Here is a 25775-nt window from a genome sequence, read left to right as displayed (position 1 = left end):
TCAATTTGATAAACCATTCCAGAAACACAGATTTGGAAAGAATTATGTGCTTTTGTTCTTCAATTGCTAATGACTCTGATGTCATAGAAGTGTAAGCCAGGCAGAGTGGGTAGCCTCTAACAGGTTATGAACTCCTTAAAGCCCATTCAGTAGAGCCATGTTCGGTGTGTCCAAATTCCTGTTTGTGCCCCTGACCAAACCATGGCAATCGACATCTGTCTCTCTAATCTCATGTGTAGAATGGGACACCTGCCTCATAGCATACTCTAAAAGATAGTGAGTGTGAAGACCTCCAAATTCCTGCTCATAAAATGAAGCATCTTAAAGGAAAAAAGAACAAAATGATTCTTATCATCATTATTGATTTTTGCTATATCAAGGATTAAGTGTTCAAAGTCCTTCATTTGAAAGAAAGGCTTCCTATTAGGTAGAGTATCAAGTCACTATTTTAGACAATGATGAGTTATTACAATTTGATTCATGTCATTTGGGGTACTTGATAAAAAGTTCTGTTCATTGTTGCCTTTAGGAAAACATATTTTAAAATGAAAATGGTTACTAAATAAGTAGTTTTATCTTATACAAAAACCATAATGAGACTACCTATTACTTTATACTTTTTTCCAGGCGCAACTAATTAGTTGTCTCTTTTACTGGCTACTCTCAAATACAATTGCCCAATTGTACTCTCAAAATCATGCTGAAAAATTGAGTCAGCTTTATATTGTTTGGGTTACAGTATGCAAAAGCCTCTTTATTTTATTCTGCCTGTATTCATAACAAAATTCAGGCTGTTTATTAATTTGTCTCCATTTAAAACTTTTGGTCAAATTACCAATCTGTTATAAATCAGTTGTGGTTAGGAAGAACTGGTACATTTGTTTTAATTGCAATTTTCTGATTGGAAGCCAGTCCAAATATATGAAGTTAATTAAAGTCTCTTCTTTTGTTATATTTTTAATTAGAGGAGTATATTGGGGCGCCTGGGTGGCTCAGTCAGTTAAGTGTCCAACTTTGGCTCAGGTCATGATCTCACAGTTTGTGAGTTCGAGCCCCACATTGGGCTTTGTGCTGACAGCACAGAGCCTGCTTCAGGCTCTCCCTTTATGCTTCTCTCTCTCTCTGCCCCTCCCCTGGTCACGTTCTCCCTCTCTCTCTCTCTCTCTTTTCTCTCTCTCCTCTATCAAAAGTAAATAAATAATTTAAAATTTTAATTAGAGGAGTATATAATTTATCTGACACCAAATTTTGTTTTTCTTTCTGTGTGGCACTGATGTTATAAATTTTCCAATCAAGGTGGAAAAATTAAAAAAAAAAACTTTTTTAAGTCCTTTGTACCACTTTGCAGATCTTCTGATATGGTGTATTCATGTAGAACCATGGGCAACACTTCATACAAAGGCAGCCATGACTCTTGGACTCCTTGCCCAATCTATCCTGAAATAAATCTGCAGAAAAGCCTGGTTTTGTGCTTTGATTTTTGACTTAGCTGTTCCAAAGTCACAAATTCTTGATGCTGTACCTCCTTCAGGAGCTCATTTTGCTGTTTGACCCCCTGCAAGTCAATTAATGGTTTTGTCCTTTTGTGAAGTATGTATAATAATTATAGGAAACCTTAGCAAGTTCTTCATCCCAGGACCCAAGGGATGGTTATGGTTGGTGGGGGTATTAGTAGCCAGAGTCTTGCCTTGGCTTTGCCTCTACAGAAGTCATGTGTATCAATCACCAGAGAGATTGGTCTCTGTTCATTCAATCCATCCCAACTAATTTAATTAATTTAATTCATCCAAAATCAACCTGTTTTCAAGTTTAATTCAATTTAGCTAAACATGCTTTCAGACCAGAAACACAATTGATTTACTCATTATAAGAAATACAACAGTTGAATAGACTAGAATTTGCTCATGCCCTGTGAGTGCATTTTCCCAGTAGTGAAATCTATTGTAAAACCAAATGTAAATGGATGTTCCTTCATTTATATAGAATCAGAACAAAGGAATTGGGTGGCATTATGACTTCAGTGAAGTCTGGTAGAAACTAAGAAATTCAACTTGCTGAAGGACCTTTCTACCAGACGAGCCAGAAACTTTAGAATCATTCTAGGAAGTTTTTAAAGAAGTTCAGGGATCCCCATGACACATCCCACTTTATGCAAGTCTTGGTTAGGTGAAGCAAAGATTATAACAATTGAGATGCATTAAAGAAGGTTCTGAATTGTATATAGACTTACTTTTCCCCCCAAACATTTTATTTTGAAAATTTCCAAACATGCAGAAAAATAAAGGGAATGGTACAGTGAGCATCCATACGCCCACCACCCATATCTACCACTGACGTTTTATTGCACTGACGTTTTATGTCTGTCTTTCCATCCTTCCATCTATCCATCAATCTGAGTCATTTATTTTTATGCATTTCCAATCAAGTCACAGATATTAATGCACTGTTTTTTTTAACTTTTTACTTTGAAACAAAAATTCGCAAAAGCAAATATAACAACATAATGAAATTTCATGCATTCATCATCCCGATCCACCAATTGTCAACATTTTTTTAGACTTGTGTTATCTCTTTCCCTTCCCCACATTTTTTTCCTGAGTCATTTAAAACAGACAAAACATTTCATTTACAAATACAAATGCTTATCTCTTTAATCTATAAGCATTTAATACATTACTGTTTAATTAGATTCCTTATCTAATACCTGTTTTTTGCCAGTTGGCCTTGATGGTCTCAGTCTTTGATTCAGTCTTTTTACATTTGATTTGTTTGAATTAGGATCCAAGTGATATTACCCATAAACTGGTAGCTTGATACAAATACAAGATTATGTTCCAGGCCAGTTATTTTGGCAAGACGACATCATAAGTGGCGCTAGTACTTCTGGTACACCTCTGCAGGCAGCACACGATGGCTGGTCGTCCCACTGGTAGTGTTGCTAGGACTGATCCATGGGTTCGAGTGTTGGCACACTGATACCTTTAGTACAGCATTTACTGTTACACAATTTTCACAAAATTATAATCATCTCTTAGATGCATTCATTAATCTGGACTTAGAAATGGTGGCTTTTCTAATTTATTCATTTGTTCTGCATTTATTAGTTGGAAGAACTTTGCCCATCAACTACTTGGTAACCCTGAAATGCATTTTTTTACCACAAAGGCAGGATAAATGATACTGTCCCTTTACTTACCAATTTTCAGAATGAGTAGTTGCCTTACCAGCCTCCAAAGGTTTGTTTGTTGGTCGGTTTATATTTTTAATTGTGGTAAAACACACCACAAAAGTTACCATTTTAACCATTTTTAAGTAAGTGTGCAGTAGCATGAAGTACATTCATACTGTTGTGCAACAGATCCCCAGAACTTTTTCGTCTTACAGAACTGAAACTCTATACCCATTAATCAACTCTCCATTTCTCCTTCCCCCCAAACCCCTGGCAAGCACCATTATGATCACTATTTCTGTGAATTTGACCATTTTAGATGGCTTACATTAAGTCAAATTATACAGTATTTGCCTTTTTATGACTAGTTTATTTAACTTAGCATAATGTCCTTAAGATTCATCCATGTAGCATGTGACAAGATGTACTTGCTTTGCAAGGCTGAATCCAAAGGTTTTTATTATTTTTAAAACTTAAGTATTTTTTTATTATTTATTTTTTAAATGAACTCATGATTTTCATATATTTGCTGTGTTTCAGTCCATTGCAGTCATTATTGTTGTTGGTGCTCAAATTGTTTCATCTTGGGCCAGTGGGATCCCCTTCAGGGGAGCTTCTGAGGCCTTTTAACATGACTCAGTAGCCTCTGAGAGTTTCCTTACTTTGTGATGCCCAGATGTTCCAGGCTCATCTCGTACATCTCCTACCCTAGAGATGTACTACATGCCAGAGTCTGCACGTATAATACATGCTCACTTTTTAACTCTTTACTAATATTATCTCAATGCTTTTTAATTACAAGTAGACCTTAGTGAGAGTATAACAAGGATAAATTATTGTTCAGAAAGAAATGTGATGGGTTTCTCTTAACCACACGTAAGAGGAGCTGGACTATCTATCCCATGATTTGAAACCATGGCTACTATATATTAGAACCACTCTGAGGGCCTTTAAAAAAATCCCAATGGCCAGGCCACACCCAAGCCCAGTTTGACTAGATCCTTTAGTGATGGCACCAGGCACCTAGATTTTGCAAAGTTCCCCAGGTGGTTCCAGTATGTGGTCAAAGTTGAGAATGCTCATTTAACAATGAAATCATAACCAAAATAAATTTTTAAAAAACATACCTGAACTCTGAAAATTACCTTAGTCTAGAATATATTAGGTTCCTGACTTTTCTGAATAAATAATCCTTCACTAGCTTGATTATGGGGCCTTTAAAAATGAAGGAATCTCATTTAGTCACACAATACTGCCAATGTCTAATGTGTCTCCTGTTTCTGTTTTATAGATCTGAACAAGCACCAGGTCAGCATGTTGCCACCTTGAAAGAACATGATAATTCTATCAGAGAAGTAGTAGTTAAGCCATCTGAAGTTTTCCCAGTCAAAAAAGTGAACCAGATGACAAGGGTTAGTAATTTTTTATTTAAAAAAAAAAAAAATGAAGTTTCAAGATTATACAAATGATTCATTTGAGGAAATAAGTCACCTTCTTAAACATGGTTAAAATATTTGGAAAAAAATGTTATGTAATAAGTGAGGTTTTGTGGTTTGTTTGTTGACACTTTCTGATCTCAGGCCTTTTGTGCAGAGTTTTGTGTAGGAATCCCAACTTCCTACATTCAGATCCTGGAGGTAACCTAACTGAGCATAATGACCACAACATTTTCCAAGTAACTTAGAAGCATCTTGTAGCATTCTGGTTTTCTTTCCCCACTCTATACTTTAAAAATACAGTCTGGGGCACCCGTTGCTCAGGTGGCTCAGTTGGTTGAGTGTCTGACTCTTGATTTCAGCTCAGGTCATAATCTTGCGATTGAGAGATTGTGCTTGCAAGATTGAGCCCTAAATCAGGCTCACCACTGAATGTGGAGCCTGCTTAAGATTCTCTCTCTCTCTCTCTCTCTCTCTCTCTCTCTCTCTCTCTGCCCCTCTCCCAATTCACACACTCTCTCTCTCTAAAAAAATAAATAACAAAAAATACTGAGCAATCATACATGTTAATTCAGCAAATATGTACCAATCCATTTCTGTATAAAGGTACCAGCCCAGATCCATTGAAGGGAAAGAGATAAATAAAATGTAACATTTCCTTCTGGGAAATGGCATAATAGGATGTGTGTAATAAGAAAATATCAGAGAATATGGGCCTCCAGTAAAAGGAGCCAAGCCATCTGGAGAACAAGTGAGGCAGACTTTACAGTGGAGGGAGTAGAGAAGTATTGAGGTGACCCTTAAAAGAGAGACAGAATGGGGCTCAGTCAGTTAAGTGTCTGACTCTTGATTTCAGGTCATGATCTCATGGTTTGTGAGATGGATCCCCGAGTCAGGCTCTGCCCTGGCAGCACCAAGCCTGCTTGGGATTCTCTCTCTGTTCCTCCCTTGCTTGTGCTCTCTCTCTTTCTCTCTCTCTCTCAAAATAAATAAATAAACTTTAAAAAAGAGAGAAAGACAGAATTTTGACAGGCTAAGATTGCAGGGGGTTGCATCAGGCAGGGAGGGGCAGGGGTGACAGGGAAGGGCTGTTAGGAGCCAAAGAACAGACCCAGGAAGTAGAGCCAAGCTCTGGTCCTCCTGGCTGAAAGGCAGGCTTCAGGCCAGGGGTGGTGGGCGAGAAGGTCCAAAGTAGTGCTGGGCCCTGTGTGCAGTGACCATCCAGCACAAGTAGGGAGTTTGTGTTTGCTTTACTAGACCCTGGAAAGCCCTGAGAGCTTTTTGAGCAGGGCTGTAATAAGATTTCTGCAGTGCCTTAGGGAATTGTACCCCCTTGGATTTGGACTGAGAAGGCAGAGGAGGGACCCCTACAATGGTTCTGACCAGACAGACAAGGAGGCACCCGAGGGTGAGTGTGAAGATGCTGAGCAGAAAGAGGAAAGCGATGGAGTAGATCCCCTGGAGGAGCACTAGGGAGGACCCAGAAGCCCAGGTCTAAAGTGTGCCCATTGTAGTCTTCCTTGTTCCCTAGAAGGCCGTCTATTGAGAGAGGTGGCACTTCCTCTAAATTTATTGTCTTGTCAATGTGTTTTGTCTCAAAGTATATTTTCTCATCTTTGTAATGTAGGGTTTTCTGGCTTTGATCCTTTTAAGTTTTTATGTTTATCATGTTCAAAGTTCAAGGACTCGACATGTGTCCCTCCTGGAGGCAAGCCTTGCCCCCTCTGCACCAAAGTCACATGTCTGTGTCACTGTGGTCCAGAGCTTCTGCCATCGCCCCCACAAGCCTTTCAGAGCACCTTCAGCCCTTACCAAGCACCTCCCCCCACTCCTCGCCTCTTTAAAAAAGAGAGGAGAGAGACTTTAAGCATTTCAAAATATGCACATAGAATGATATAATGATCTCAACAATCCCATGCCTGCCCAAGTTCATGGATGTTGTTACCATTGCACCATATTTGTTTCAAACCTCACCTTCTGCCTCCCCTCCCCCATCGCCCTACCCCTCCTCTTTCTCCTCTTACCTGCTTCCTCCCCCCTTTCCTCTTCTGAAATAAATTATTGCAGATATAGACACAGCCCCCATGTGCCTTTCATGGATCCCATTTCCCTTTTCACAGATAACCTTGTATGTATCCTTCCCACACACATTTGCATTTTACTGCATTTTGTGGGACTCAGTAAATAAAGAACAATATTCTTAAGGAAAAACAGGTCCATTCCATATCTGTTGATAAATGTAGTTCTTAAGCAAGATTTTCTCAGGTTTTATTGTCCATTTTATTTAGTACTATTTTATAACAACAGTGTTTTTCATTCATTCCATTCACTGCAAGTACTTCACATTTCAGCCATGTCATGGGTGAAAGATGTATTGGGCGCCCTGGTGGCTCAGTCTCTGACTTTGTCTCAGGTCATGATCTCATGGTTTATTAGTTTGAGCCCTGCATTGGGCTTGCTGCTGTCAGCACAGAGTCTGCTTCAGATCCTCTACCCCTTCTGTCTCTACCCTCCGCCACTTGTGCACTCTCTCTCTCTCTCTCTCTCTCAAAACTAAATAAACATTTTTTTAAATTTTATTTTTTAAAATTTACATCCAAATTAGTTAGCATATAGTGAAGCAATGATTTCAGGAGTAGATTCCTTAGTGCCCCGTACCCATTTAGCCCATCCCCCCTCCACAACCCCTCCAGTAACCCTCAGTTTGTTCTCCATATTTCTGAGTCTCTTCTGTTTTGTCCCCCTCCCTGTTTTTATATTATTTTTGTTTCCCTTCCCTTATGTTCATCTGTTTTGTCTCTTAAAGTCCTCATATGAGTGAAGTCATATGATTTTTGTCTTTCTCTAACTTCACTTAGCATAATACCCTCCACTTCTATCCACGTAGTTGCCAATGGCAAGATTTCATTCTTTTTAATTGCTGAGTAATACTCCATTGTATATATATACACCACATCTTCTTTATCCATTCATCCATTGATGGACATTTAGGCTCTTTCCATACTTTGGCTATCGTCAGTAGTGCTGCTATAAACATGGGGGTGCATGTGTCCCTTTGAAACAGCACACCTGTATCCCGTGGATAAATGCCTAGAATTGCAAATTGCTGGGTCATAGGGTAGTTCTATTTTTAGCTTTTTGAGGAACCTCCATACTGTTTTCCAGTGTGGCTGCACCAGCTTGCATTCCCACCAACAATGCAAAAGAGATCCTCTTTCTCCGCATCCTTGCCAACATCTATTGTTGCCTGAGTTGTCAATGTTAGCCATTCTGACAGGTGCAAGGTAGTATCTCATTGTGGTTTTGATTTGTATTTCCCTGATGATGAGTGACGTTGAGCATTTTTTCATGTGTCCGTTGCCCATCTGGATGTCTTCTTTGGAGAAGTGTCTATTCATGTCTTTTGCCCATTTCTTCACTGGATTATTTGTTTTTTGGTTGTTGAGTTTGATAAGTTCTTTATGGATTTTGGATACTAACCCTTTATCTGATATGTCATTTACAAATATCTTCTCCCATTCTGTCAATTGCCTTTTAGTTTTGCTGATTGTTTCCTTTGCTGTGCAGAAGCTTTTTATTTTGATGAGGTCCCTGTAGTTCATTTTTACTTTTGTTTCCCTTGCCTCTGGAGACATGTTGAGTAAGAAGTTGCTGTAGCCAAGATCAAAGAGGTTTTTGCCTATTTTCTCCTCTAGGATTTTGATGGCTTCCTGTCTTACATTTAGGTCTTTCAACCATTTTGAGTTTATAAATAAACATTTTTTAAAAAGGGGTGAAAGAAGTATTGGTCTACTTCACTTTGCTATCTAATCATCTTATTTTTTTAAGTTGTTCATATTAGAAAACATGTCCCAAGTTCCAGACAATTCAGTCATGGTTTTTCAAATAAAAACTCCATTATTAATGGAAAGGGGGCTGCCCAATTAATAGCTTAGGATTCAAATGATAGTATGCCTCCCCTAGCAGGTTTTTTTTAGATTCTTTAAAAAAATTTTTTTTTTAATTTTAGACAGAGAGTGCGAATGGAGGAGAGGAGCAGAGGGAGAAACAGAGAAAATCATAAATCTTAAGAGAAATCACAAGCATAAGAAAATCATAAGCCCTTGAACACGGGGCTTGATCCTATGACCCTGGAATCATGACCTGAGCTGAAATCACGAGTCAGACACTCAACTGACTGAGCCACCCAGATGCCCCTTTTTAAAATTTTTCTTTATTCTAGAGAGAGTCCCCTGGTAGGTTTTTTTGTTCCTTTTTATTTTATTTTATTTTATTTTTTTTTTTTTAATAATTTTTTTTTTTTCAACGTTTTTTAATTTTTTTTTATTTTTGGGACAGAGAGAGACAGAGCATGAACGGGGGAGGGGCAGAGAGAGAGGGAGATACAGAATTGGAAACAGGCTCCAGGCTCCGAGCCATCAGCCCAGAGCCTGACGCGGGGCTCGAACTCGCGGACCGCGAGATCGTGACCTGGCTGAAGTCGGATGCTTAACCGACTGCGCCACCCAGGCGCCCCTTTTGTTCCTTTTTAAATGATCCTGATCTCATATTAGTGACAATCAAAAAAATTACCAACAAATTAATGACAAAGTCTGTCCTTAAAAATAGAAGTAAGCAGGCAATTTCTGTTAGTTTGGGACCAAAGAAATGCACAGCCTGAGAGAAGTACATTACCAAAATGACATGAGCAGGACAGGCCTTGTGAACTTTATGACAAAATGCTTTTGTGAGTCCTAGGACTTACTTCGTTCACACATCATCTTGTCACAATTAGCAAAATCAAGTGTCTTTGAGTTGTTTCTCTGCATTGAAACAATACACACATTTAGTAAATAGTATCAGTTAAATAGTTCCCCATAGATAAAAATTGTGAAACTAAGAGATTTTCAAAATTTAAGGAAGCTCTGCTAGAAATTACTTGGTTAAGAATCTAATGAAGCTCAGAAATATTTACTTTGATCTCTTGGGTAAATGTCTAATTAAACAGCCACATGTAAATGATGTTTACCTGTGGGTCCCTTTGCTGTCAGCTGGAGTCAATCCCGTCTCTTGAGTAAATACATCATTAAAGCCACCGAAACTCAGATTATGTCCCCTCGAGACCAGATAAGATCCACAGCACCTGCATAACCTATTAGGTAATTACATAATTGAGCTGCATGCTTTTAAATCAGAAAAATTTGTAATTACTTTATGTGGACAAAAAAAAAAAAAAATGAGTTGGGTGCTTCATTAAAACACAAAGTGCCTTAATACTCCTTTTCTCCTAAGTGATGTCTCTTTCCACCCAAGAGAATTTCTCTACGCAAAAGCAGAGGGGCATGTTGGTATCATTCATACAGTAGGTCAGTCCTGTCCCCTACCACACACACATTGCCAGAAGAGACAGGTGACTGGTCACAGAAATCCCTTCAAACTCTTCCTAAATGATGGCCTGTTTTTTTGGTTTTGTTTTTTGTTTTTTGTTTTTTTTATCTTATCTCTTGAATACTCATTTACCGGCTTGTATGAATACTTCCCCCTCTCTTCCGATTGCTCCATAGATAAAATCCCCTTCTCTTTCTATCCCTTTCCCCTCCTATAACTTAAGAGCATTTCATTTTAAACTCTGAAAAATTACTTTTGGTGTGCAAAAGTGAGGTTGTTGAGGAAGGTCAGTTAAATATGTGTATTAGGAGAAAATGTTATGTGCTGTTGACAGCCCTAATTCTCTTGCTTTTTTGTATCAGCATTAATAGCACTGATTTACATATAGAGCAGGATTTATTTTTACTAGATGCTTTCACATTCCCTTTCTGTTGTATTTGTACTGCCTATCACAGAAATCACATTCTTTTAGGGCTAGCATAAGTTTAAAAAAAACAAAAAACTAACAGGAAAAAAACTTCCAAACTTGGAATATTAAGGTAAACAGAAAGAATAAAAGAAAATTGTCAATTGAAATTGCAGTGTGTGATTTTTAATATTTAATGTATTGACAAGTGTGGGCTATACTGACTGTGTACAAAGCTTCTTTTTTTCCTACTTGTCACAAGTGAACTTCCCTTCATATCATCACATTCCCTTCATATCATCACATCACATCATTTCAAACATCTGTATGGATGTTTGAGACCTCTGTGTGAATACTCCAGTCTCTTTAACCACACTTCTGTTGAACATTTGTGTTTTTTTGTTTTGTTTTGTTTGCTTTTGTTTGTTGTTGTGGTTTCTTTTTTTTTTTTTTTTAATTGTTAGAGAGCGTGAGCTGGGGCCAGGGTCAGAGAGAGAGAGAGCAGAGAGATCTTAAGCATGCTCCACACTCAGCATAGAGCCCAACACGGGGCTCGATCCCACGACCCTGGAATCATGACCTGAGCCGAAATCAAGAATCAGATGCTCAACCAACTGAGCCACCCAGGCGCCCCTAACATTTGTTTTTAATTGTTACTCTAGTAAAAAAAAGTTTCAAAGAACATCTGAGTAATTCAGATTTTACAACTGTTTATGCTATTTCCTTAGGATTAATTTCTAGCTGTGGAACTGTCAAGTCAGAGGGTGTGTGCATCTCTCAGGCTATAGCTATGCACTGGTACATCTCACTCTGGAAGGGTCATCAGTTATGAGGAATGAATGAAAATATCATTTCTGTGAACTTTTTATGAAACTGGATACTACAGACTTTTTTTTTTTTTTTTAGCACCAGCATTGAGAAGTGCAAATGACATCCAATTTTTTTTGTTCATTTGACCTTTACATTATAGTTGAGGTCAAATTTTCCCCTACCTATTTGTTAGCCATTTGTATTTCTTCTTTTATAATTTGCAGGTCCGTGTTCTTTGCTCATTTTTCTATTAGGTTAGAAATATTTTTTCTTACTGACTTGTAGGAACTTTTTTAATATAAATTGGTACAATTTGTTACAATATTTGGAGCAGTTTGATTTTCTCCTTTCATTTCTTTTAATGGTGTTTTGGACATAATGTCTTTTCCAGTAATATCTTCATTTATCTATGCATGTGAATATCATAATTGATAAGTTTCTGGATATAAATTAAGAGACGACTCGGGATTTTAGACCTAGCAGGATCCATATTTAAACCGGACTTTGAGAAAAATTCTAGTAGAGTTGAACCAGTAACTAGGTATCCTGCTGAATATAATTCATGGGACGATTTATCTTTCATAAGATCTGAAATGTGGAGCTACCACCATCAGTCATCCTGCAAACAGTGTGTGTCTTTCTCCTGGCTCCTGGGAAGCCAGAAAAGTGAGGGGACTAGTTTGTTGGTATTGACTTAGGCATCAGACAACTGAGAGAAGTGAGACAGTCTCCATCTCCCTCCTAGGCTCCAAATGTATGAAATCAAAGAGAGCCTTTATTCGCTAACGGGTAAGTTGAAACCCAAGCATAGTCCATTCATAAGCACCATCAGGAGGCCGCTAGTAAAGTTGTTGTCTGGTGACATTTTTCACATAGAGAGCTCCAATTTGCAGAGCCCATTCAGTCCCAGCATGAGCTGTGTAAAGTAGCTTGTTCTCTCTTCTCTGGGCTTTTGTTCCTTTGCAGGTACTGGTTAGTGTTGTGGCCTCAGACTGCAAACTGCTTCAAACTGGGGGCTTCCTTAGAAATATGCCCTTCTGAAAGGTCTGCAAACAGTACGTCTTGAGAATGTATTACAGATGTTTCTTCTGACTCTGCAGAAGTTTTTTTTGACTTTAAACTTTCTCACTGTTCCTTGTCTGAGGCTGACATTTCTTTCTGTCCTGCTTATCATTATTCCCTGCTTTTAGGGCCTTATATTGTGGATTCCTCTGCAGATGACCCAGTGGGCACATCTGCTCTCTCTTGGCTCCATGATCCAGTAAAGCCAACCTAGCCATTCTTATGTTATAATTTGACCCTCTACCAAAAATCTTTACAGATATAAAAAATTCATTGTTAAGACATAGAGGTGCCTGGTGGCTCAGTTGGTTGAGCATCTGACTCTTGATTTCAGCTCAGCTCATGATGTCACAGTTCATGAGATTGAGCCGAGTCAGGCTCTGCACTGACAGCATGGAGTTTCCTTGGGATTCTCTCTCTCTCTCTCTCTCTCTCTCTCTCTCTCTCTCTCTCCCCCCCCCACTCATGTACTTTGTTTTCTCTCTCTCAAAGTAAATAAATAAACTTAGAAAAAAAGAGAAATTATCTATAGACTTATCTTAGAAGATGAGTCCTTTTAGTAAATGTCTCTATGAAAAAAAGTAAGAGAAATTCCAGAGACAGGAGTATTGAGTAAAGATAAATGGCATGAAATGTACAAAATAAATAAAAACCTGCAGTATTCCTATCACTCTACTTACCTCTCTGGAGTGAAAGACGAGGGGTGCTTGGTATAGAACTAGTGGTAGTGCTGTATGGTTATCAAGCATATAAGGACTTATTAGAAAGAAATTTACTGCATTAGTATAGCATTTTATTCTGTGTTCTTTTTGAGACCCAGTTGGAACCCAGCTAAAGCAAAAGGGATCCCATTTGCTTCATGGAAGGGATCCCTTCTATGAAAAGGGATGCATAAACCAGTGAGATAAATTATGTGTCATCTCTGAGGAGCTAGTGAGAAGTAGTTTGAATCACTGGCAACCCCAGTTTCTGGTGTCTGCAAATTCTACAGCACAAAGCACAAGAAGCTTCAATAGCCCTTGAACAATTCTATTCTTAAGATATGTGTTAAGACAGAGGCTATTATGAAGTCATGCCAAGAAATTATTAGTTACAGCTATTGCATAAGGTAAGATGGGGAAGAAATGCATATTTGAGGCTCTTTCAGAATGTTTGGATTATTTTAACTATCAGAAAAAGAAATGTACAGCTTTCACTACAGAATTGGGGCGAATTCATTTTGTTCACATTCTAAAATGCTTTTCACATAGCCAGCATTACTGGGGACACAGAATTGGAGCTTAACTCTCTGGGGGAAGAGACTAGATCAGGATGGGTGGAGATCTAGAACTGAGACATGCTGGAATGGTCCAGAGACCATAATGACAGAGAGATGGCAGTTCAAAGAGGTGGTCCTACTCTTTATACCTTTCTTCCTGGACAGATTCTGGAAGCAGGTGCAGCACAGTGGTCCATGTAGGCAACTGGAATTAGGGCACTATGGCAGCCAGTGATGGGAACCAGCTCTCGCTTGAGCTTTGGAAACAGGACTCTACACCTGAACTCTAGTCTGCAGAAGCACAGATACTGTGCAGATCATCCCAGTACAGAGTTACCATAACTGGAGTAAGAGTAAAATCAAGGACTAATTTAAATAAATAGAGGAAAAGCACCTGGTTACTAGAAGTGGACTACAGACAGATCCTTGCTATAAGTCTAACTTGATGCGAAGTTAGGCCAGAACTCCTTAAATCCTCTACAATCATGGAAATCCTCTATAATGGGCATGAGTCCAGGAGGCCAGCTGGTCCTAGGAAAGGCAGAAGGCAAGAACCTTGCACGAATGTCAAGGCTGACAGCAGTGACCTCAAAGTATGTTCCAAGCCAAACTCACAGGGCTGGATCTTCCATGTTCTGCCTCAGTAATTCCCTTTGTCAGGGCATCTTCACTTTCTTTCATATTAATCACAAGGAAAGATTATTATCTTCCCTCTTGTTTACTAGATAATTATGGTTTTACCACTTTTCACTTAGACTAAAGATAACCTGTGAGGCTTTGTGCAGTTCCACTCTTCTAGAGTCTTGTGTTCATTTCCCACAGGTTGGGTTCAACACCACCCTGTGTTTACTCCTGTTGTCTGATACCAGTGATAGGTCAGCACCACCACCTCGTTTTCCTCTGCCAAAAGACTGGGCAAATCATCAGTTCTAAGTAGGAAGAGAGGTAAAAACATATTCTCTGGAAGGAGGTGATGTCATCATTGGTTACCTCTTGTTAGCAGTATATTTTTATTTCTTGGGAGGAGAGTGCTGACCTGACGAATAGACGTGAGTATTAACCTGTCCTGTTAATTGCCACTTGTTCTCCACTGCTCAAGTTGGCCATGATGAAATCTGTGCCACCTGCCTGCCCGTGAGGCATGAGCTGATACAGGTAAGACATTTCAGGGCCCTTTGAAAACAGGTAGGCAGTGTGGTGGGCAAGTTTCCCAAGCTCCCCAGCAGACTGAGGGGCAAAGTGCAGAGTGTCTTTATCCTTGATTGAAGACTATGATTTAGAATAAGATTAGTTCTCTTTTTGCTTTAGTATATCCTCCTTAGCCACAAAGTTTTTCTGTAATCTTCCCGTTTGGGGGAAGTTCAGGGGTCATTTCTAGAAGGATGAGGATATTGGGGCACCTGGGTGGCTCAGTTGGTTGAGTGTCTGACTCCTGATTTTGGCTCAGGTCATGATCTCATGGTTCATTAGATTGAGCTCAAGCAGTGTGGAACCTGCTTGAGATTCTCTCTCTCTCTCCCTCTCTCTGCCCCTCCCCCACTCATGCTCACTCTCTTTCTCAAAATAAATAAATAAATAAATAAATAAATAAATAAATAAATAAATAAATAAAAATAGAAGGATGGGGATATCTTAAGGTCACATTTTTCCAGATCTCTTTTACTTTCCAAACCCAACTGTCTTACATGCCCAAAAAACAGATTCATGCAATGAAAGAGTAAATCTTGGATAAACAAGCCCAGATTAACAGAGATGCTCACATCTCATATACATACTTCACGAGTCAACACTTATGCATTCTGTAAGTCCTCAAAAAAGGTGTCACTGCAAGTGCAAGTTGTTGTAAAGAAATTATGCTGGAAAATAATCAGATGTTGTCTTATCTTGAAGACATTTAAATTTCAGTTAAATGTCAGGAAGCAAATTAAATCCCAAGTAAAGCTTAACCTGAAATTACATTTGAAGGCTGGGTTTTTGAGACCAAGGGTAATGTGACTAGAGTTTGTTTTTATTTCTTTCTGCTTTCTTTTAAACACTGTAGGCAACGGCATTATTGAAAAAAGCCCTTACAGAAGAGTGTGATGATAGGTCAGCTATTCACAGTAATGAATCATCTTGCAGTCTGCCATCTATTCTGAATGACAATAGTGGAATAAAGGAAGCAAAGCCCACTCTGTGGCTCAACAGTGTTCGTACAAGGGAACAAGGTAAGTATTGTTACAAATTCTGTCCACAGAAGAAATGCGTTCAAAGTCACCATAACACCCTCTTTCTCAAGGTATACGTATAAAATTAAGCTGACCAGAGAATACCTCTGATTTTAATATGCATAATATCTTACTTGTTTTAAGCCACCTTTTAGTAAATGTATTTGTTTTCCTTTAGTCTAACAGGAATGGAAAACCTAATCGTAGGTCTGCAGTTCTGCTGAATTTCCAACAAAATAAGTTTTCATAAGTAATGAAATCTTAGCAAAACTAACCTCTTGACAGTAGATCATTTTGATTGTGTCACAAAGATGAAGATGATTCCATTAAAATGATTCCATACAATACTGTGAAGTTTTTGATATCACTTAGTAAAATTTACTCATAATTTGTAAACATTCTTTTTAATTGTAATGGAACCTCATAAAAGTCTAAACAGATGACCAAGAATCTGAGTTTATGCCTGCCAAATTTAATAGCCAATGTTTAGTGTCCAGAAATTGTGATAATTTTAGTGTTACTGTCAATTCATGCCAGTAAACTGCTGTGATGGTATTTCCAAGAGAGCTGTGAGTTGCTCAGGACATACTCAGCAGTTGATATACATGTGCAGGATTTGAAGCTTACTTGTTTTGTTTTGTTTTTTTTTTTAATTTTTTTTTCAACGTTTTTTATTTATTTTTGGGACAGAGAGAGACAGAGCATGAACGGGGGAGGGGCAGAGAGAGAGGGAGACACAGAATCGGAAACAGGCTCCAGGCTCCGAGCCATCAGCCCAGAGCCTGACGCGGGGCTCGAACTCATGGACCGCCAGATCGTGACCTGGCTGAAGTCGGACGCCTAACCGACTGCGCCACCCAGGCGCCCCGAAGCTTACTTGTTTTAAGCCCCATTTGAATTTGATAGATGCCACACTAAATTATTTTGCTTGAAGACAGCATAGAGAGAACTTTTGGTTTAGAATCAGTTTCCTTTTAGAAACAGTACTATTTCAGACAAAAAAATAAATAAACTAATCAAAAAACAGACATGGAGAGGCAATGAAAATAAAAGGAATGGCAGTTAAAATAAAAGGACAAAGGTCTACTCCATAAATATATCCTTGAAATACACTTTTATCATCATGTGTTTTGTTTTTAGAAGTTTCCAGTGGCTGTGGAGACGAGACCAGGGAAGAAAGCGTGGCAGCAAAGATCCCCATCACAGGTAAAGTTACGGTCGCCTGTGAGTTTCAAACACAGGATTCAACCTTATTATGTAATCAGAACCTTCTAGGTTAGTGGTTTGTGGACTCCGCTAAGAGCAAGGATATTCAACTGCTACATGCTCGAGCAGGAGATTAAATTGTAAGAGCAGGATGTGTGAGTTTACGTTAACATAAACTAAGGTGGAAAATAACCGTGTCTATTGAATTCTTCATAATCGTGTCTTACATTTACACATGTGAGCACCCCCATCACACAGCCTTTCAGCACCTGCGTCTGGGTGACAAGGTCAGTCTCCATGGGGAACACCCAGTCATTATATGGCAAACTACAGATGTTTCTGATGTTACTCTTTTCTTTCCTGTGATAATTGAATGTGTATTATTAAAATAAGAGCAGGGAGGGGGAAATGCCATCTGGGAAGCTTGTCTTGTACCTCTGATAACTTAAAACTAACCAAAAATAGGAGGTGGTTAGCCTGTCTGATAATTTAACAATTTTAGCAGTAAGGCTTCATCAAGACCTATTAAGATTTCTGCACATGTATTAGGCTTGTTTATATGGAATCTGAATATCATTACTTTTTTTAGTTTTAGAATATCAACAGCAGCAATTAGTATTCTGAACAGAGTTCTATTTGTCATACATCTAAATTTACTAGTACCTTATTTTGTAAAGTGGTGTCCTACTTCATTAGAAATTCAAAGGTCTGACTTTAAATATTTATACAAGTAAATACACCATTGCACGGAGGTACTGAGGCATGCATCTGCATATGTGGTAGTTTTGTTGTTTATAAGCAGAAAAGAATGGCTTTCCTTTATGGCAATACAATTCATGGCCTCATGATTAATTTTTTACGCCCATGTTTCTGTGATGAACTCTGGTTTTGAAAAGGGAGTTTATAGTAGAGCAATTATTGTATATATTCTGCATCAGATAATATTTCACTCCAAAATGCAGAGGTTTTCTTTTCTTTTAAACCTTTTCCCAGCGAGATATTTATTGCTTTCTTATTCTTCGTTTTGAGAGAACTCTGGTAGAGTCTCTTCTTATTAATAGAAGTATGGATGATTCCAAACTGCAAATAACCAAGAAGTCATTTAGATGCTTTTCCTTTGCAATTTACCTTTGAATGCACAAGTATCTAATGACCCCTGAAGTTATTTCAGATGAAATGACAAAGGCTTATTGGGTGGAAACCAGGAAATGATCCACTCACCCATTCTTACTTCTCCAGTATTCTTTGGAATCATCCCTTGCATATAGATGACTCTTCCCCAAATTAATGCAGAAGGTATTTTCTCATAGACTTTCTTTAGAATAGAAGAGATAGTTAAATACTGGGCTTTCAAGATTTTCTCCTCTTCCTGAAGAAAGGGGTGTGACAAGCCTAGAGGTAACAAGGATTATTTGCCATTAGGATCTTTAAAGAAATTGCAATTCCATCATCATGCCATTGACCCATTGATAGTTGGCAGTTAAAAAAAAATGCCTTGCGCCTGGTTCTATGCCAAAGTAGTAGTCATAAACTAACTTGGGAAATGTGAAAGAAAAAAAAAAAACTTGCAAAGCCAGTGACTTTGTTTGAGCATTGCCTTCTGTCCTAGCTACCACACTCTCCTCTGTGGAGACCCACCAGACTTCCCATGAAGTTGATGTCTGAGGGCCTCAGGCACCTTGGCTCTGCTTAATACTATATTGTACCATGTGTCACTGAAGTTACTTTGATCTTCAGTTCTTTTTTTTTTTTTCATTTTTTTCCAGATATAATTGTCATATAACATTGTATTAGTTCAGTCTCCAAGTTCTTGACCATCCTCTCTTTATTAGGTCTTTGTGACTTTTGGCATAATTATTTGGAGATTTGGGCTTTGGTAGAGTAGGGCAGGTGTCCTGTTTGGCTTAAGATACAGTCCGCCACCCCCTTCATAATAATTTTGTTGAGGCTTTCCTGTTGTATGAGCTGCATTCCTTCTAGAGTATTCCAAAGGAAAAGAATATTCCAGGGGCTGTCCTCTGGGAGAGATGTGGCAGCTGAGCCTGGGCTTTGGCATCAGCTGTCTATGTCAGCTCTTTACTCCCTGCTCTATTTCTCCACCCCTCTGAGCCTCTGTATTGGGAAAGACATACTACCTGGAAAAGTTGTCCTAAAGTTGAAATGAGGTCATGTGTGTGAAAGCACCAAGCATGTACTACACACTCAATACATGAATGCTACCTCCTGAACTGTAGTAACCACTTGGGACCAAGACCCACCCAAGCCTTTTGCTGCCATAATTTCTCATAGACAGTACTTTGCATAGTACTGCTAAATTAGTTTCTGCAGGAAATTTCCACTTGAAAACTCAGTGGATGGTTTGAATCCAGAAGGATGTTTACTTTATCAAAAAAGAATCTTAAGGAGAGTTCCATGATATTTTAGGAACTTCTACTTAGTCCCATGAAGAAGTTAATGAAGTAGTTCCTGGAGTTTTCCCTGGTGGAGGCCGGATGTCTCTGTGAGGGCTTATGCACCATAAGCCTGAGGTGCCCACGGTTGAGGACATTGCAGGGTCCTTCATCACCAGAGAAGTCTTCCCTTGGTGTGCTCTCACAGGTATTGATGAGCTGATGCAGCATTTCCCCAAATCTGCTCTGTGCAGTGCTCCACCCAGAAGATATGTCAAGGAATACGTGTTTTGTGACCAAACCCTATTTGACCCCTCTTTCTCTCTACAGCCAGCACAGTGCTCTGGAGCTTGCTAAAGACTTTTAGAACTTTCAGTGAATGAACAATTTATTTATTTTAATTTTAGAGAGTGAGCACGTGTGAGCAGGGAGAGGGGCAGAAAGAAAGAGAGAATCCCAAGTAGGTTCCATGCTCAGCACAGAGCCCAGGTCTGGGCTCGATCCCACAATCCTGGGATCATGACCTGAGCCAAAGTCAAGAATCAGACACTCAACAGACTGAGCCACCCAGGCGCCCTGTAAATGAACCATTTAAAAGTGTGAATTTAGAGTTTCAAATAATCTCCTATCTGAAAATGGAATCCTTCCTATAAATGGCCTACAGAATTAATGTTCTGTGAGACACATTTTGGGAAATACAAATATACACACATATATGTGAAACGTTTGTTAAAACCTTAAGTCTAGTGAGGACACTGGTTTTCTCAGCAGTCTAAATTTATCTTCAGTGTTTTCCTGTGGTTCCTTTTTGTGGGAACATCCCTCATGGATAAGCTAGCTTCTAATAAGACCCTGGGCTGCTTTAGTGTAAGTAAACCTAGATGATGTTATGATTGAAAGTTATATGTTAGTTATATGTTAAAATGCTCCCCGAATGGACAACCAGCAGGTTACAGTAGTAACTTATGACAGTCCAAAGTGCTCCTCTTCAGCGTGGGTCCTCTGTGTGACACTATTTGTTTTACAGCCATCTCAGGAGAGATGTAGTAAAGAGAGAGGCTGAGGCAAAATTCAGGGCAGGCACCAGGAAGCTGGGCAGAATGGGTGGGAAGCTCTGAAATAGAACTGTTTTCAGAATGACAAGGGTCCTGGGAAAGTTTAACTTGAAAAGGGCACAAAAGCTATCTTTAAATATTTGTGGGGCTGCCACATACCAAACATTTATCAAGCATAATTACAGAATGTAGCCCAGGGGGCCCTTATGTGAGTGTTGCAGGAAGGAATTCACAGCTCAGTCATGGAAGAACTTCCTCACTCTTCATTTCAGCAAAAGCAAGTGTGTCCTCCAGCTGCCAGGTGGTTGAACCATGGCAGGAACCCACTGTCTAGAGGGGCTCTGTGGAAGGACTCCTGTTTCTGGGAATGCTGACATTCCTTCTAATGCTAGAAGTCTGTGATCCTCAGTCCATATTGAAGGAATCAAGTGTACCACCATTCTCATTTCCTCTTTTCCTTTTCTTATTTGTTTATCACTCTCAAACACAGGTTTTCTTGGCAAGGGGGCTCATCTTTAAAGAATTTGCTGTCACTCTGAAGGCATCTGCTTTGTTAATCATCATTTGGGAGAGTGTGAGTTTCATAACTCTGGCTCCCATAATCTGTGCTTAAATTTACACAGAAATCCTTCCATACACACCCACACCCACATCCATAGCCTGTATGATCTGCCGTTGTTAATGCAGTCTGCTCCTTCTATTAGTCTGGCTGTTCACACTAAAGAATCCAGGTAGAAATCAAAGATGAATTTGAATATCAGTGAATATGTGGTTTTTGTGTACACCAAGTAGTCTCTCATTTGCATGCATGCTGCATCTTTACTTGGGCTGCATCCTGGAAATACCAGGACAGCAAAAGACTGCATGCGACCCTGCCCTCACTAAGCCTCCGTCACCCCCAATCTTCATAACAGCCCTGTGAGGTAAACATCAGTGCCTTGTTCTACAGATGGTCCAACAGAAATTTAGAAAGGTTAAGATTCCAGCTCAAGGCCATGTTGCTAGAGTGTTAGATCTTGAACACAAACTTTAAGATTTAAGCCTTGAACTCCTTCCATCCCACCACTCTTCCAATTTCTTTTTATGTTGGAGTCGACTGCATCAGGATGTCTGGGTCAGTGAAATGTCAGTGTGTATCCCAGCGAAAGAGGAGCTGTGCAAAGGATGCTTTGAGAGCACTGATGAACAAAGCCGTGTGTTTCCTTTCCCTTATGTTAGACCTAGAGAGGTGGGCAGCTTGTGAGGCTTTCCGGGCATAGCTTGTACCAGAGGTCTGCCCTTGATAAAGAGGGGCGAGCCTGAGTGCACTTAGGCCTGAGACTATGTGCCAGTAGTTGGATATTCAGCTCAGTGTTTCCCTGAAACACTTAAGCCAGGATTAAAGTGATACTTACCTACCTTATGAGAGAAAGTCTCCCTCTGAACAGCTTGTACCCCCGAGTAAAATTTCCCACATTGGGAATTTTCCTTGTATTTGCACTAAATTTACCTTTGCAGGGTAAATGAGTTTTTCAGCAAGTAATGCATGCTTATGCTAAATTTCATAAAAACCCATCCATTAACACAGTATCTGGCACACAGTGGGTGCTTATTTCGTCAAATGAATGAATAAAAATGAGAGTATTAAGGAGTTTCTTTAATGCTTGTTGATTCAGGCCAGAATACTATCTCTTTCAGTCATTCACTCCACCAGTTCTTTTCCCACCCCACGTGCCCATCCTGGCAAAACTCATCTCCTTAAGCTCCATGTGAAAAGGCCTCTCAGCTTTTATCTCAAGAGGATTAAGCCTCTAAGAATGTCCATTCAGCCTCTCATTCTTTTGACACCAATTCTCTTGGTCAAGCTGTGTTGAAAGTGGTTGCCTGACTGTGCCATTTCTCACTGATATTCTTTGGCAAGCTGAAATATTCAAGGTCATACTGAGGTACGTCCATTTAAAAGCTTTGTGGGAGGTCAGCATAGATTTGAAGGTTGCCACTTGGGGTTCTGGGCGCTGCTTCCCAAAACACGATTACTTGAGTTTCTCATCACACCGGGAAAGGTCTGGAAACACACAAGAGCCAGGTGGTCGCTGGTGACTAGAGTTTTCCTGGAAGACAAGACTGCAGTGACAACTGCTGGCGGCCAGAGTACAACCTCCACTGCTCAGACTTTTCTACGAGTGTGTCTCATTGTCCTGTCCCAGAAATGCACAAAAGTCATGTGAAGACATGTTACCTGCTGTACCTGAGACAGGGAGCGCCCAACTCGTGCAAAACCGAGGGAACCTGCTATGTGCTGCTGGGCTGTCCAGTGCAGTCCCCATGGCCCTCCTATATGGTAGGGGTCAGGTTGCTGGGGCTTCACCCATGGGGCCTACTGCCTATTGCTTGCTAGAGCAAAATATTCCTCACTCGTGACATTGAGGGTGGTGGTGTTGATTTAAAGTGGTCAGTAAAGAATGAAAGATATCTTTCTGTAGAGTGCTCTTGATTGGATGCTCCTGCCTTCAAGGTAATCAACTCATAGGAGCCTAGAGAAATTCTTCTCAGTGGTTGTGCAGTAGAATCCCATGCAGGGTTTTTACACATCCGTGCCCCAGCTACACCCTTGATCGGTGACATCAGAACCTCTGAGGGGGTGGGACCCAGGCATCAGTCTTACATAGACCCAGGTGGTCTCCCAAGTTTGAGGAGCTGAGAGAGCCCTTGCAAGTCAGGTGGTGAAACACTGCCATTTTACACAAGAGACTCAAGTGAAGAAAGAGAAAGAAGAGAGATTGGGCTTTAGATATTTCAATAAAACTGGGGAACAGGGAGTGTATTATTTTCCCAGGAGTGCTATAACAATGTACCACAAACCTAAGCCAACAGAACTGTATTATCTCACAGTTCTGGATGCTGGAAGTCTAAAATCAAAGTGTCAGGGGGGCTGTGCTCTTCTGAAGGCTTCAGGGGAGAATCTTCCATGGCTGCTCCAGCTGCTGATGGCTCCTGACATGTGGCAGTATCAGTCCAGTCTCTGCCCCATGTTCATACTGACTTCTCTCTGTCTCTGTTTGTTCCTCTTCCTACCAAGACCCCAGTCATTGGATTTAAGGCCAACATAAATCCAGGATGATTTCATCATAAGGTCCATTGCTAATTACATCTGCAAAGAACCTGTTTCCAATGAAGACCACATTGTGAGGTTCTGGGTGGACATAAATTTGGGGAGAGATACTTTTCAACTCACTACACTGGATGAGGAGGGGTTTTCTGTGTATTTTATGTTTCTAGCATCCAGATCATCTTTATACAGCAATTATTCTTGGTCCTACTATAAATGATGAAATAATAATAGTACTGTCTTTATTTCTGATTCTTCTCATATAAATCATTGCCTGCAAAGCCACTAAAAATACTGTTTTGAAAAACAAATAGTGCCAATAAAATACAGCTTCCTCATCAGATTGTGCCGTCTTTGAAAAGTTAAAGCTTCTATGACTTTCAGAGTTGAAAACTCACCTCCCAGGACTGAGCAGTGTTAAGTGGCAGGCACTAGAGCTGTCAGTTTACATGGGAAGTAATACCAGCAGAAGTGTTTCAGTTCGGTTTTGGAACATTGATTAATGGGCAGTTTCAAGCCTGCCATTTATTTTCAGGTGTAATTGTTGAATTGCTCCATAGAATTTAAGAATGTGATGTAAATACTTATTTTCTGAAGCAGCTCCAGGCAAGTCAGCTGAATCCAGCGTTTCTTCTCTTCTGTATGCATCAGCCTTCTCCCTGGCAATGGTTTACCAGCCCAGGACAACTGATGGAGTAAGGTTAATGGCAGAAAATCTAGACATGAAAAGCGATTGTAGTTATGGATCCAACCTTGTATGTCTCACCTTCACATAGACTTACGGCCTTTAACTTTAAAAATCCTAAATATAATGAGTATTCTGTATTTTCAGATCATGGAAGCACCCATATCCTCATAGTCTCTCATATTCATTTGAGCAGATTACACTTAGACGAATAATTCTGAATTTTAAGCGATAATCTTTATCTTCAGAATTAATTTTAGAAATGCATCCCCCAATTTTTATTTTCTTTTGCAAAGATGACTGGGTTTGCTGCATCAGCCACATATCTAGCACAGGGCGGGGGGAAAATTGCATGGGTGTAGGAATATGTGAGTAATAGCAGTGGGAAACTCAGCAGATGGAAAGTACTTTTCAAATTTCATTTTAAAATTACTGCACACTTCAGATGGGAATAGTAATTATCCTTCTGTACTCGAAGATGCCCAGTTCTTGTCAGTTCAAGGTCGTTTTTTCTAGCCGGAGTGATAGTATTGTTTGCATCCCTCTTTGTTATTCCTTTTCCGGGCCCAGCTCTTCCCTTTCTTCATGGGGGATTTCTGCGAAAGCCCTGGGCGGACTCTCTGCCTCGGAGACACCCCTTCGAGGCTGGTGAACCCCACATTTATCTGGCTCTTGTAACGGGTTGTTAAAAGCACTTGTTCATCAGATATTTTCTTTTTATTTGTAGATTTAGAAGTATTTTAGCAGGTGTACATTTGCATATAAAAGAGAACGACCCATAAGAAGTTGAAGCTTTTTCTTTCTCCTTTTCTCACCAACATCATCTCCTACCTCCCTTTATTCAGCATGTTTTCTCTTTCTTTCCCTTGCTGTTCCATTTTCTAGACACAAAATGCATGTCAAAAGAAAAACACAGTCTCAGTGATCCCTCACCACTTTGCAGGAAGACATGATTGGGTTTGGCCAGCATATGTAACAAAGTAGGAAAAAATATATTTATCTTGTGTCACTGCTCTGGAATTAATCACCAAGGATAGATTTTAACCCCCTGGGACCTCTTGCCATGTTTTATGTTTTAAACCTCCACTATTTTCTACTTTTTAAACTAAATCTTGACACAGATTTGAGTATACAGTGGATGCGTGACTGAGAGACCCAGAAAGGAAAGCTTGAGGACACATGTGTATTTGTTTCTGTGTACGCCAGAACATTCAAATCTATTCTTTAGAAACATTTATCAAACTGTTTGCACTACTCAATAATTTCCTGAGAGTCTGACATTACCAATGGGAAGAAACATTTTTCTGGAGTTCTAAGTCACAGGCTGGAAAGTGAAGACTTAAGGGGCCACCCAGGCCTCCAATTTGCAGATTTAAAGTTTACTTGCAGTTGGGAAAACTAAAGTCTTATCCCTTGGAACCATATGAACTTTGCCCCTACCTTGTTTAAGCCAGCTAACTCGAACCTCTACATTTGTTACTTTTTGTTCTTTGTTTTTCATTCATTCATTAAGTAACTATGAATTTGCTGGGCAACACAGTGCAACTTTTAACAGCCTGATCCTTTATTTCCCTTCCTTCCAGGAATGCCTGGGCCTTAGTTGCCACAAACCTCATGCCAGTAACTTTTGCTCTTT

General features: G+C 39.7%; 1 protein-coding gene across 2 annotated transcripts in view; it reads left to right on the top strand.

Moving 5' to 3' along the window:
* The window catches only part of KIZ (kizuna centrosomal protein), a 144855-nt gene that overhangs the window by 98021 nt on the left and 21059 nt on the right, over window positions 1-25775 (top strand). The window contains exons 7-9 of one of the 2 annotated variants that reach the window (XM_060610967.3): window positions 4461-4581; window positions 15550-15715; window positions 16856-16921. In XM_060610967.3, the coding sequence (XP_060466950.3) occupies window positions 4461-4581; window positions 15550-15715; window positions 16856-16921 (353 nt within the window). The remainder of the gene's footprint in view (window positions 1-4460; window positions 4582-15549; window positions 15716-16855; window positions 16922-25775) is intronic. The other variant, XM_060610971.3, reaches the window with a different exon arrangement.

The sequence above is a fragment of the Panthera onca genome, chromosome A3 (genome assembly GCF_046562875.1).
Source record: "Panthera onca isolate mPanOnc1 chromosome A3, mPanOnc1 haplotype 2, whole genome shotgun sequence".
In the NCBI taxonomy this organism is placed as follows: Eukaryota; Metazoa; Chordata; class Mammalia; order Carnivora; family Felidae; genus Panthera; species Panthera onca.
This window is presented reverse-complemented; position numbering and strand designations above follow the sequence as displayed.